The 13,243-nt window shown below is 42.8% G+C and overlaps 1 protein-coding gene across 2 annotated transcripts; it reads left to right on the top strand.

Moving 5' to 3' along the window:
* Positions 1-1,196: 1,196 nt before the first annotated feature.
* dglucy (D-glutamate cyclase) lies at positions 1,197-10,677 on the top strand. 2 transcript variants are annotated; one of them, XM_041854241.2, is made up of 12 exons: positions 1,197-1,453; positions 1,894-2,007; positions 3,793-3,946; positions 5,020-5,218; positions 5,463-5,613; positions 5,709-5,831; positions 5,943-6,413; positions 6,524-6,623; positions 6,725-6,873; positions 7,001-7,120; positions 8,180-8,340; positions 10,419-10,677. In XM_041854241.2, exons 1-12 carry the CDS (start codon positions 1,411-1,413, stop codon positions 10,566-10,568), a joined length of 1,935 nt encoding a protein of 644 aa, XP_041710175.1. In that variant the 5' UTR covers positions 1,197-1,410; the 3' UTR covers positions 10,569-10,677. The 2 variants fall into 2 exon arrangements, with proteins under 2 accessions (XP_041710175.1, XP_041710176.1); XM_041854242.2 differs by lacking the exons at positions 1,197-1,453; positions 1,894-2,007 and adding an exon at positions 2,405-2,613.
* Positions 10,678-13,243: the final 2,566 nt, after the last annotated feature.

Genomic DNA, 13,243 nt, shown 5'->3' with positions numbered 1-13,243 from the left:
ATGAGCTGAAATAAAAGATCCCAGAAATGTTCCATATACACAAAAAGCTTATTTATCTCAAATGTTGTGCACAAATTTGTTTACATCCCTGTTAGTGAGCATTTCTCATTTGCCAAGATAATCCATCCACCTGACAGGTGTGGTATATCAAGAAGCTGATTAAATAGCATGATCATCACCTTGTGCTGGGGACAATAAAAGGCCACTTTAAAATGTGCAGTTTTGTCACACAACACAATGCCACAGATGTCTCAAGTTTTGAGGGAGCGCACAATTGGCATGCTGACTGCAGAAATGTCCACCAGAGATGTTGCCAGAGATTTGAATGTTAATTTCTCTACCGTAAGCTGCCTCCAACGTCGTTTTAGAGAATTTGGCAGTACGTCCAACCGGCCTCACAATCGCAGACCACGTGTAACCACGCCAGCCCAGGACCTCCACAACTGAGGAGTATTTCTGTTTATAATAAAGCCCTTTAGTGGGGAAAAACTCATTCTGATTGGCTGGGCCTGGCTCCCCAGTGGGTGGGCCTGGCTCTTGGCTCCCAAATGGGTCAGCCTATACCCTCCCAGGCCCACCTATAGCTGTGCCCCTGCCCAGTCAAGTGAAATCCATAGATTAGGGCCTAATGCTTTTATTTCAATTAACTGCTTTCCTTATATGAACTGTAACTCAGTAAAATCGTTGAAATTGTGGCATTTTTCTTCAATATATTTTATGGGTGATGACTAGAATGAGTTAAAGATGCACTATGCAGAAATCGCTCCACCATTTCCTGGTTGCTAAAATTCTAATAGTTTGTCTAATTTAAGTTTATGTGGCAAAACAAGCAAGTAAAGTGTAGAGAATCATTGTACCATCTAAATATATTTTCCATAACGAAAAATATCGTATTTTCAGCTACTTGAAGCTAGTGCACAAAACCCAAAGTAAAAGACGCAAAAACTAAATTTAAGAACCGGAAGCATAGAAATAACGCACATAGAACAGATCTACCGCTTCTTAGACTTGCTTTCAATGAAAATGACAGATCTATTACTCACTCTTCGGTTTAATTGTTACGAAATTGGGTCCACTGTGAGATTTCTGACCCAGTTTTGCCTATATTCTCGCGAGAAGAAAACCCAAACAGAGAAAACACCCAAGGTCAGTAGTCGTCACTATTTACCACAGTCACAAAGTCATAAACCCCGCCTATTTCTACACTTTCTCTTCTTAAAATGTGATTTTAAACCTAACCACACTGCTAACCTTATGCCTAATCTATCCCTAAATTAATTTTAAAAAGGGGATTTTTGTTTTTATGCATTTTTACGATTTAGAATTTGTGGCTGAGTGGAAACCAAGTGCACGGAATGTGCAGAAGTATTGCTGTTTGCGAGAATCTATATATTTCCTTCAAATTCGCTTATGGGAACATTCATTAACTACTACTGGAAACATTCCTCCTCAGGTACTATGCATTCAGAGAGGGTTATATCGGAATTAGTTCGCTTTGCGCTTTCCACTTCCTTTCACCATGCACAGTGGAAGGACATCACGGATGAAAAATCGACGAGAAGCTTATCATAACATGTTTTCTTATTATGTGCTACCATTATTTGTAAACAGAAGTTGCTTTTACGTTATTTTCCTTTGTAGCCTATGAAATCATGGTTTGCATAGGTTATACATGTATCATGTTAAAGATGACATGCGTATTCCTCCCACTTTGCACTTAACGTAATAAGCAGTATCTCAAACTTTTTGTATAATTCTTACAACACATTTCAGCCATATTTGAATAGCATTAGCTACTCACTCAGATTTCACAGTTTTGTTATTATTGATTACCCCAACGAAAGTATTTTAGATGCATTTTGAATAGGCCTTTTTGTCTACCTCTCATTTCAGGTTTGAGCATGTTTCAGGCATGGCAAGGTATTAGGTCACTCACCAACTCAATTCGACTGTATCCAGTGCAAAGACTAGTGTGTGTAAAGGCCACCACCACTAGAATGTGCTCAGGTAAGACATCCAGATGACACCACTTCCACTTTCATCTCAGTTCTAACAGAACAGACATCGAGTTTCATATGGTGATCACCCGAATCTGCAATCCAATCAATGAGAAAACAAGCAATAGACATTTATCTTTTCAGCAAATGGCAGTTTACTATTTCGAGGACCCAGGTCAATCATTAGTTTAGGAAGTTGATTCCATCACCTAGCTGTATGAGAATATGTAACCCATTACCTAATTTCAGCTACAGTAGTATCTCTCGCTTGCCAGACTTTAAATCTCACATTGACTCAGCATATAAATCTGTCTGGCCAGTGTCACTACAGGAGCCTGACATCAAACCTCCTCCATTCTAAGGCTAAGCATTTGGAGGAGGTGTCTGGTCAACGAGATTAGCTTACATCTGATAACCCATTGACAATTTAACCAATATAGCACACCCTCTAGTAGACAGCAGTGAGGTGAGAGCAGGGTGAGAGGCTACAGCAACAGTAGCTGCGCCAGGTCAGTAGAGATGTCTAAGTGTCAGTCTGTTATGAGCCCTAGTGCGCTAAGGGCTCTGATCTGTAAGAAAACCCATGGTATAGAGAACACTTCTGGACTCGCTGCAGGTAGGTACACCATATAGCATATTACACTACTCTCAGTGGTGTGAAGTACTTAAGTAAAAATACTTTAAAGTTCTACTTAAGTCGTTTTTTGGGGTATCTGTACTTTACTTTACTATTTATATTTTTGACAACTTTTAGTTTTACTTCACTACATTCCTAAAGATAAGATTGTACTTTTTACTCCATACATTTTCCCTGATACCCAAAAGTACTCGTTACATTTTGAAAGCTTAGCAGAACAGGAAAATTGTGAAATTCTCGTACTTATCAAGAGAACACGTGGTCATCCCTAATGCCTTTCTGGTGGACTCACTAAATACAAATGCATCTTTTGTAAATAATGTTGGAGTGTGACCTTGGCTATCCATACATTTTAAAAACAAGAAAATGGTGCCGTCTGGTTTGCTTAATATAAGGAATTTGAAATGATTTATGCTTTTACTTTTGATACTTAAGTATATTTGAGCAATTAAATGTACTTTTGATACTTCAGTTTATTTAAAACCAAATACTTCTAGACTTTTACTCAAATACTATTTTACTGGGTGACTTTCACTTTTACTTGAGTAACTTTCTATTAAGGTATCTATACTTTTACTCAAGTATGACAATTGGATACTTTTTCCACCACTGACTACACTATAACTTATTATAAACTGGGTGGTTCGAGCCCTGAATGCTGATTGGCTGACAGCCATAGTATATCAGACCGTATACCACGGGTATGACAAAACAATTATTGATACTGCTCTAATTACGTTGGTAACCAGTTTATAAAACAATAAGGCACCTCTGGGGTTTGTGGTATATGGCCAATATACCACGGCTAAGGGCTGTATCCAGGCACTCCGTGTTGCGTCACGTCTAAGAACAGCCCTTAACCGTGGTATATTGGCCATATACCACACCCCCTCATGCATTATTGCTTAAATAACACAATAATACTGCTTGAAAATCACCCAGCAGTTGGAATCTTTGATGTAATGGTTAATTATTGAATGCAACCCCATGCACTGAAGGAGCTCAAACATTGAATGCACTGAACAAGCTCAAACATTTAACGTCATCACTTTCTCTCTCCCAGTCTTTATAGAGAGGCACACGTCTGAATCAAACAATGCAAGACAATTCAGTGTCCAATCTGACTCAATATTCTGTTTCCCTGCATCTGGTTGACAGGCTACCAGCAGGCTAATGTGGTGATCCTCCATAAGAGCCTAGCTGATGACTTCGAGGCATTCTGCCATGCCAACCCCAGCCCCCTGCCTCTGCTTTACAGGAGTCAGCCCGGGGAGTGGGGCTGTCCACCTCTCGCTGCAGACGCAGACATCAGGTACTAACTGAAACACCCCTATAACACAAAATCAGACAACCATTACAATGCAAATGCAACAATATAACATGGACACTACAAAATACATGATACAAACAAACACATCACACAATAAGCCTACAGAGACTGAACTGTCTTGAATTGGTTATATTTCATGTTATTATGGGGGGTATTCCTGAATTTTACATTTTAGTCATGTAGCAGACACTTATCCAGAGCGACTTACAGTTAGTGAGTGCATACATTTTCATACTGGCCCCCCGTGGGAATCGAACCCACAACCCTGGCGTTGCAAACGCCATGCTCTACCAACTGAGCTACACAGCTACACAGAATCGAGGGAGGCATTCATGTGATGTTAACTCAAGAGAGTGTTATGTAACTTTGATGGTGATTTTTATGTCTTGAAACAATCCCTTGTCTACCCATGTGAGGTTATTGTATGTGCAGAGAAGATGTCTTCTCTGAGTCGTATAATGTGCATGACTTATGCTCTGCTTGGAGCATTTAAAATGGTCAATTATTGAACAGCCTCTGTTCAGAATATAGCAGTTCAGGCAGGGCAACATCTACTCTCTGAGTAGCCGTGTAGATTTAACGCTTGAGGATAATCTCTGTCTTGTATTCATGTAATTATTTCTAGGACATGACCCTGCATTTATGGCACATTTTGTAACCATGAAATCTACCCATTCCCCTTCCCCCATTGTTTTCCAACTTTTCACACTGCAGTAAAGCTAGTATTGTTGTCTGTGTGTGCAGAGACTTTCAATAAATCCAGGCTGCATTGTGTGAATGTAGGCTCTAGTCCATGTTCTCAGGACAGGGAACTGGACCAGGGTATTTTCCACTGAGTTTCCACTTCCTATTCACTAGACAGTGAGATAACTGTTTCTGTTTGATCAACAGTAATAGCATTCAAACAGCATCTCCAGTCTATTCCTAGCTCTGTCGCTCTGTCTGTCTGTCTGTCTCTCTGTCTGTCAAGGACCCAAAGTTGCTTTACAATGATAGAGCAAAAACAAGAAGTAGTACAATATCAAAAGCATTTCTATACCTTTACTTCTCCACAGAGTGGACTGCCCCCAGTACTGTGTGTTTAAGGACGGCCTGCTGGTGTCCAGAGTGTCCAGCCTGATGTCCTACAGTGGTCAGCTCCAGGACATGGTCAGCTTCTACCTGGGCTGTAGCTTCAGCTTTGAGAGGACACTGCGGGAGGCCGGGGTCCCTGTCCGAAATGTGGAGCAGAACTGCAATGTCAGCATGTTCAGGGTGAGACGGGGAAGGAGGGTTTCTGCCAGGTACAAATCTGGAGCGACTGACTGTGCAAACAGATCAGAATATAGTTATTTTCCTCCAAGAAGGACTTTCTTTTTCACAGGCTCGTAATTACCATATTATTTCTGATTTGGAGACAAACTTATATGCATAGTTCAAGAGACAAGACTTACAACATACACAATGAGTAAAGCACATCATATAAAGCCTGTATTTTAATATACTATCCCCTCTGCAGACATCTCTGCAGTGTAGAGGAGTGGGTCAGTTCCAGTGCCCTATGGTGGTGACTATGAGACCAGTACCTGAGGAGCAGCTGGACATCGTGGTCCAGGTCACTCACCTGACCCCTCTGGCCCATGGAGGACCCATCCACATCGGGGATCCAGGTACACAACTGCAGACGGGTCCTTTGTTTGTAGAAAACCAAAAGGCCTCTTCCAGCAATTTACATCCTGTCTGACTCTGCACCATTTCATCACAGCTGTACTGGGGATCCAGGACGTATCCAGGCCGGAGTATGGGGACCCGGTGGCCCCTGGCCCAGGAGATGTACCTGCGTTCTGGGCCTGTGGGGTCACTGGTATGGAGGCTGTCCAGAGTTGCAGTGAGTGGCTGTCTGGTTGTAATATTTATTACTGCACAACTGGCTAAAAAGACACATAGGCGTTTGTTTCCCATTGACAATGGACAATAAAGTATTCTTCTTCTTCCTCAGAGCCCCCACTGGCATTCACCCACTCTCCAGGCTGCATGTTCCTCACTGACCGAGAGGACTCCTCCATCTCTGCGTCCACATCCACCCCTGAGCCTGACCAATGCCCTCTGACTTTCTCCATCTCCCAGCAGCCTTTGCACTACAGTGTGGCATCCAAGGCTGTAGTCCAGAGCATACGAGACCTGGAGAAGATCATTGGCGAGGACCCAGGGGAGAGGGGTATCCGTGCATTGTTTGTCCAGGATGAGTTGCTGAGGTCCTGCCTGTCCCTCTCCCACTCCTCCTCTGTGCTCATCACTACGGGGTTCCCCACCCACTACACACACAACCCCCCCGAGGAGACAGACGGGCCCCCCGGAGCCTTCGCCATAGCAGCCACCCTCCAAGCCCTTCAGAAGGAGGTTGCTATAGTGACGGATCACCGCGCCCTGGAGATGAATCAGAGGATTATGGAGGATGCAGTGAAGAAAGGTTCATGATTTGGCATATGTGTGCCCTAGCCCTGACTCTATACAGAAGTCTGTCAGTTTAGCTCCAAATGTTTGGCTGACCTCTAACATCTGACCTGTCTGTGTTTCTAGGTGTGATAAAGACAGCCGTACCACTGCTCAGTTACCAAGGCAACAGCCCAGACTCAGCACTGCACTTCCTGTGTCATGACGGAGACCTTAAAAAGCCCAGGTGATGACCTCAGCTTTCAACACACACACACACACACACACACACCTTTCACTCCATCCTATTCACATGGGTCAATTTAGTATTTAGTCTGTTGTGCTCAGATTTGACCACTTGGTGGCGATAGAGCGCAGTGGCAGAGCGTCTGATGGGAACTACTACAACATGAGAGGAGTGAACATCAAACACCTGGTGGACCCTATAGATGATCTATTCACCACAGCCAGCACCATCCCTGGCATCAGCACCACAGGTTGGTACAGATACTATGGAGTTTGATATTCAGGTAGGCTACTGAAAGGTCCACCCGCTATGCACACAGATCTTTAGAATAATATGCACGTCTCAATATAGACTTACGTGTGTTTGTGTGTGTATAGGGATAGGAGATGGTGGGAACGAGCTGGGCATGGGCAAGGTGAAGGAGGCAGTGAGAGAACACATGCCCAATGGGAGCCTGATAGCCTGTGACGTGGCTGCTGACTTCGCCATTACTGCAGGTTGGGAATGAATTATGTATTCATTTAGACTTTATTTATTTACATTTCAAGTTGCCTTTAGTGACCATCCTTACAGGATTAATTACTATATTATATTAAGGGTTGGGTAGGTTACTTTCTAAATGTAATTTGTTACTCCCCAACCCTGATTATATTATTAGATAACGCGTTTAGATTAACAATGAGCAGATTGGAGATCTCACATTCTCCAGTGCCCTCTGCAGGCCAAGGGATATAACTGCAGGCAGAAGGATGGTTGTCTCAGGTTTGATGAAAGGGTTGTGTATTATGAACTTGGTTCCATATAGCCAGGCAGTGTGCTACTGCAGGACAGTGTCACCAACACAGACATGCACACTGAAACAGTCAGACACGCTCTCACCTCTACATCAAGGCCAGAGCAGAAGTAGTTTCTTGCGTCAGCTGCCCAAAGGGGAAGATAAACTATGAACGCAAACACATCTACATGCACACTGTACACACACACACACACACACACACACACACACACACTGTATACACCCATAGAGTATTCACACAGCTTTTGGTAAGTAAGATTTCCAATGAATTCTTTACACACGACACTTGGAACTTGATATAGTGGCCCAACTTATTATGCTGATTAAAGTTTACACTCACAGACAAGAGAGACAACCCACTGGGCAAAAACTGGTTGAATCAACATTGACTTCTTTCTTTGAAATGATGTGGAAACAATGTGATGATGTTGAATCAACATGAAAAACTGATTGGATTTGTAGAAAGTCATCAATGTAAGAGTATTTAGTATTTTTTTCTAACCTAAATCCAATGACATGGTGAAATTGTTTGTTGATTTCACGTTGAAGTCACGTTAGTTGAAAACTCAACCAAATGGAAATAAAAACTGACATCTGCACCCAGTGTACAACCATTTGTGTTTATCTTAAAAAAATCGCATTAGATCATGAGACAGCATCATTAAGAGAGTGCATGAGGAAGACTGAGTAAAATGTAACTTGTAAAACAGTTTTGAATCTTATCCTGTTCTTCCTCTCTACCCCTGTCTCTGGGTTGTAGGAGTGTCTAACTGGGGAGGCTACGGCATGGCCTGTGCTCTGTACATCCTCAGTCTCTGTCCCATCCACCAGCGGTACCTCCACAAAGGCCTGGGCCAGCCTCACCCACCTACCCAGGACCAGCACCAGGCCTGGGCTGCTAGCCTGCCCTCTGTAGCCAAGGTATGGTAGTTCCTAGATCACACTGTACAATTAAGTACAATCAATTTGACACAATGGTTGTGATACAACTGATATTTTTGATGAGTTTGTCTGTACAAAAATGTTTACACCACCGCTGTATCATATGCGTTTTACATCAGTTGAACTGGGCCAGGAATGTAGTCAAGGTAAGAATGTCCATTCCCCAGGCCTGGCTCTAGGCTACACTAACTCTATGTCTATATGTCTCTAGGTATCTCTATGCTTCACTACATGCAGATCTTAGGCATGGGGTCAGAGCAGAGGCCCTCCACTGTCACAGTGAGACCATTATAGGGAGGTGCAGACAGAGTCCCTAGAGAATAGGCCAGCCGCCACATTCTGGACATTTTTGTATGCGTGGTGAACTCCCAGACCACTTCAGAACCCCAGCAAAGCCAATGTGTCATTAACATGGCTAGCTGTAAAGGGAGGAGGCCGGGATGGGGGCCAGCACAGTTTGCCACATTTTGCTATAGATAAAGCATATACTTTTGCAAGTCAACCTTTTAATTTAAAACTGATTGTTTTCAATAGGTTTAGGAACAGATGCCCAGTGTTGTGAGATGTATTCTGCACTTGACACAGATTTATAACTCACAACTAGCATTTAAGCTGTCTCATAATGTTCTTATTTTGACACCGCTCTAAAATGTCTTTACAGTACAGTTTCTGTATTACAGTACTTGGGAAGTGTCGATGTGATGGTTGCAGTGAGCCGAGCAGTGTATTGACATACAGTGCATTCGGAAAGTATTCAGACCCCTTGACTTTTTCCACATTTTGTTACGTTACAGCCTTATTCTAACATAGATAAAATATAACATTTTCCTCATCAATCTACACACAATACCCCATAATGACAAAGTGAATACAGGTTTTTAGATTTTTTCTCCACATATATTAAAAATGAAAAACAGAAATACCTTATTTACATAAGTATTCAGAGCCTTTGCTATGAGACTCTAAATTGAGCTCAGGTGCATCCTGTTTCCATTGATCATCCTTGAGATGTTTCTACAACTTGATTGGAGTCCATCTGTGGTAAATTCAATTGATTGGACAAGATTTGGAAAGGCACACACCTGTCTATATAAGGTCCCACAGTTGACAGTGCATGTCAGAGAAAAGACCAAGCCATAAGGCCAAAGGAATTGTCCGTAGAGCTCAGAGACAGGATTGTGTCGAGGCACAGATCTAGGGAAGGGTACCAAAACATTTCTGCAGCATTGAATGTTCCCAAGAACACAGTGGTCTCCATCATTCTTAAATGGAAGAAGTTTGGAACCTGCTCCAGAGCGCTCAGGACTTCAGACTGAGGCAAAGGTTCACCTTACAATAGGACAACGACCCTAAGCACACAGCCAAGACAACGCAGGAGTGGCTTCGGGACAAGTCTCTGAATGTCCTTGAGTGGCCCAGCCAGACTTGAACCCGATCTAACATCTTTGGAGAGACCTGAAAATAGCTGTGCAGCGATGCTCCCCTGACAGAGCTTGAAAGGATCTGAAGAATGGGAGAAACTCCCCAAATACAGGTGTGCCAAGCCTGTAGCATCATATACAAGAAGACTCAAGGCTGTAATCACTGCCAAAGGTGCTTCAACAAAGTACTGAGTAAAGGGTCTGAATACTTATGTAAATTGTTTTTGATTTTTTTGTATTTGCTAAAATGTCATTATGGGTTATTGTGTGTAGATCGATGAGGATATATATATATATATATATATATATATATATATTTTTTTTTAAATCTATGTTAGAATAAGGCTGTAACGTAACAAAATGTGGAAAAAGTCAAGCGGTCTGAATACTTTCCGAATGCACTGTAGGTCAGTGTTTCCTCCAGATCCACAGTCATTATGTATATTTGTTTGTTCAATTCCAACCACAGCACACCTGAATCAACTCATCATGTTGAATAGTTCACTAGTTACATCAGGTGTGGTAGTGTTGGAGTTCAACATATATGTGGACTAGTTGGGGGTCCAGAGGACCAGTTTGAGAAACAGTCTGCTATATGTAAACCTGTGTCACCGGTCTCTATTTGCCATGCCACAGGAGGAGGAGATGCTGTCCATCCTGGTGCAACACGGCGTCCGCAGCGGCAAGACAGGAACTCTGGGCATGGAGGTGGACGGCCTGACCTTTCACCCCACACACTCTGACCTCATCATAAAGCTCAGGAACCGCACATCACAGAGAAAGTGAAACTACACCTTACAAACTACCACCTATGCAAAGTAGTGAACATACAGTGAGGGAAAAAAGTATTTGATCCCCTGCTGATTTTCTACATTTGCCCACTGACAAAGACATGATCAGTCTATCATTTTAATGGTAGGTTTATTTGAACAGTGAGAGACAGAATAACAACAAAAAAATCCAGAAAAACGCATGTGAAAAATGTTATAAATTGATTTGCATTTTAATGAGGGAAATAAGTATTTGACCCCCTCTCAATCAGAAAGATTTCTGGCTCCCAGGTGTCTTTTATACAGGTAACGAGCTGAGATTAGGAGCACACTCTTAAAGGGAGTGCTCCTAATCTCAGCTTGTTACCTGTATAAAAGACACCTGTCCACATAAGCAATCAATCAATCAGATTCCAAACTCTCCACCATGGCCAAGACCAAAGAGCTCTCCAAGGATGTCAGGGACAAGATTGTAGACCTACACAAGGCTGGAATGGGCTACAAGACCATCGCCAAGCAGCTTGGTGAGAAGGTGACAACAGTTGGTGCGATTATTCGCAAATGGAAGAAACACAAAATAACTCAATCTCTCTCGGCCTGGGGCTCCATGCAAGATCTCACCTCGTGGAGTTGCAATGATCATGAGAACGGTGAGAAATCAGCCCAGAACTACACGGGAGGATCTTGTCAATGATCTCAAGGCAGCTGGGACCATAGTCGACAAGAAAACAATTGGTAACACACTATGCCGTGAAGGACTGAAATCCTGCAGCGCCCGCAAGGTCCCCCTGCTCAAGAAAGCACATATACAGGCCCGTCTGAAGTTTGCCAATGAACATCTGAATGATTCAGAGGAGAACTGGGTGAAAGTGTTGTGGTCAGATGAGACCAAAATCGAGCTCTTTGCCATCAACTCAACTCGCCGTGTTTGGAGGAGGAGGAATGCTGCCTATGACCCCAAGATACCATCCCCACCGTCAAACATGGAGGTGGAAACATTATGCTTTGGGGGTGTTTTTCTGCTACGGGGACAGGACAACTTCACCGCATCAAAGGGACGATGGGCCTGGCCATGTACCGTCAAATCTTGGGTGAGGACCTCCTTCCCTCAGCCAGGGCATTGAAAATGGGTCGTGGATGGGTATTCCAGCATGACAATGACCCAAAACACCGGGCCAAGGCAACAAAGGAGTGGCTCAAGAAGAAGCACATTAAGGTCCTGGAGTGGCCTAGCCAGTCTCCAGACCTTAATCCCATAGAAAATCTGTGGAGGGAGCTGAAGGTTCGAGTTGCCAAACGTCAGCCTCGAAACCTTAATGACTTGGAGAAGATCTGCAAAGAGGAGTGGGACAAAATCTCCCCTGAGATGTGTGCAAACCTGGTGGCCAACTACAAGAAACGTCTGACCTCTGTGATTGCCAACAAGGGTTTTGCCACCAAGTACTAAGTAATGTTTTGCAGAGGGGTCAAATACTTATTTCCCTCATTAAAATGCAAATCAATTTATAACATTCCTGACATGCATTTTTCTGGATTTTTTTTATGTTATTCTGTCTCTCACTGTTCAAATAAACCTACCATTAAAATTATAGACTGATCATGTCTTTGTCAGTGGACAAACGTACACAATCTTTTTTCCCCTCACACTACCACTGCACCTTCCACACTACCAACCACCAGACCACTACCCACAGTAGTGAAAATACCATGCTGCTGCTGTCATACTCATCCTCCCCTCCACACCACCCTCCCCCTCACTACCTCCCCAAACGACTGGGGCTGGACCTTGGTCTGTGACCAGGTGGAAGCCCCACCTGAGCCAAAAGCTACTACACTGCAAAACCCTACAATATCTCACGTTCAACTCACATCATTAATCATCTGATTGCATGGAACTTGAACACATATTACAGTACATGGCAGTCTTCCTAAAGGCTTGAGTTCAATGCTGTCATGTTTGGATCAAACCGAGAAGTGAGGTGTGGAGTTGGAGGAGTTGTGAATTGCCTGCAGCTGTACATTTGATTGCTCCCGAACGTTTGTTTATTACAAACTTCATAAATTATAAACCATTGTCCTTTGTAGCTCAGTTGGTAGAGCATGGCGCTTGTACCGCCAGGGTAGTGGATTCGATTCCCGGGACCACCCATACATAAAATGTATGCATGTATGACTAAGTTGGATGAAAGTGTCTGCTACGTGGCATATATTATGTTATTATAATATTACAAGCTAAAACCTGATATCAGAAAACGCCATAAATCAAGTTGTTTTTGTAGCTTTGTGATGTTAATTCTAGAATAAACAAGGCACTAGATTAGAACTACAGTGGGGGAAAAAAGTATTTAGTCAGCCACCAATTGTGCAAGTTCTCCCACTTAAAAAGATGAGAGGCCTGTAATTTTCATCATAGGTACACGTCAACTATGACAGACAAATTGAGAAAAAAAATCCAGAAAATCACATTGTAGGATTTTTAAAGAATTTATTTGCAAATTATGGTGGAAAATAAGTATTTGGTCACCTACAAACAAGCAAGATTTCTGGCTCTCACAGACCTGTAACTTCTTCTTTAAGAGGCTCATCTGTCCTCCACTTGTTACCTGTATTAATGGCACCTGTTTGAACTTGTTATCAGTATAAAAGACACCTGTCCACAACCTCAAACAGTCACACTCCAAACTCCACTAT

This window comes from Coregonus clupeaformis, chromosome 29 (genome assembly GCF_020615455.1).
Source record: "Coregonus clupeaformis isolate EN_2021a chromosome 29, ASM2061545v1, whole genome shotgun sequence".
NCBI classification, from domain to species: domain Eukaryota; kingdom Metazoa; phylum Chordata; class Actinopteri; order Salmoniformes; family Salmonidae; genus Coregonus; species Coregonus clupeaformis.
The sequence above is the reverse complement of the archived record's forward strand: the minus strand, read 5'-3'. Positions and strand labels throughout refer to the sequence as shown.

Bases quoted from the DNA above. Each gene is read 5' to 3' on its own strand.
- dglucy (XM_041854241.2), top strand. From the start codon at position 1,411: ATGGGAACATTCATTAACTACTACTGGAAACATTCCTCCTCAG. The intron at 2,008-3,792 runs GTAAGACATCCA...TCTGGTTGACAG, and splicing joins CACCACTAGAATGTGCTCAG to GCTACCAGCAGGCTAATGTG. The intron at 5,832-5,942 runs GTGAGTGGCTGT...CTTCTTCCTCAG, and splicing joins GGAGGCTGTCCAGAGTTGCA to AGCCCCCACTGGCATTCACC.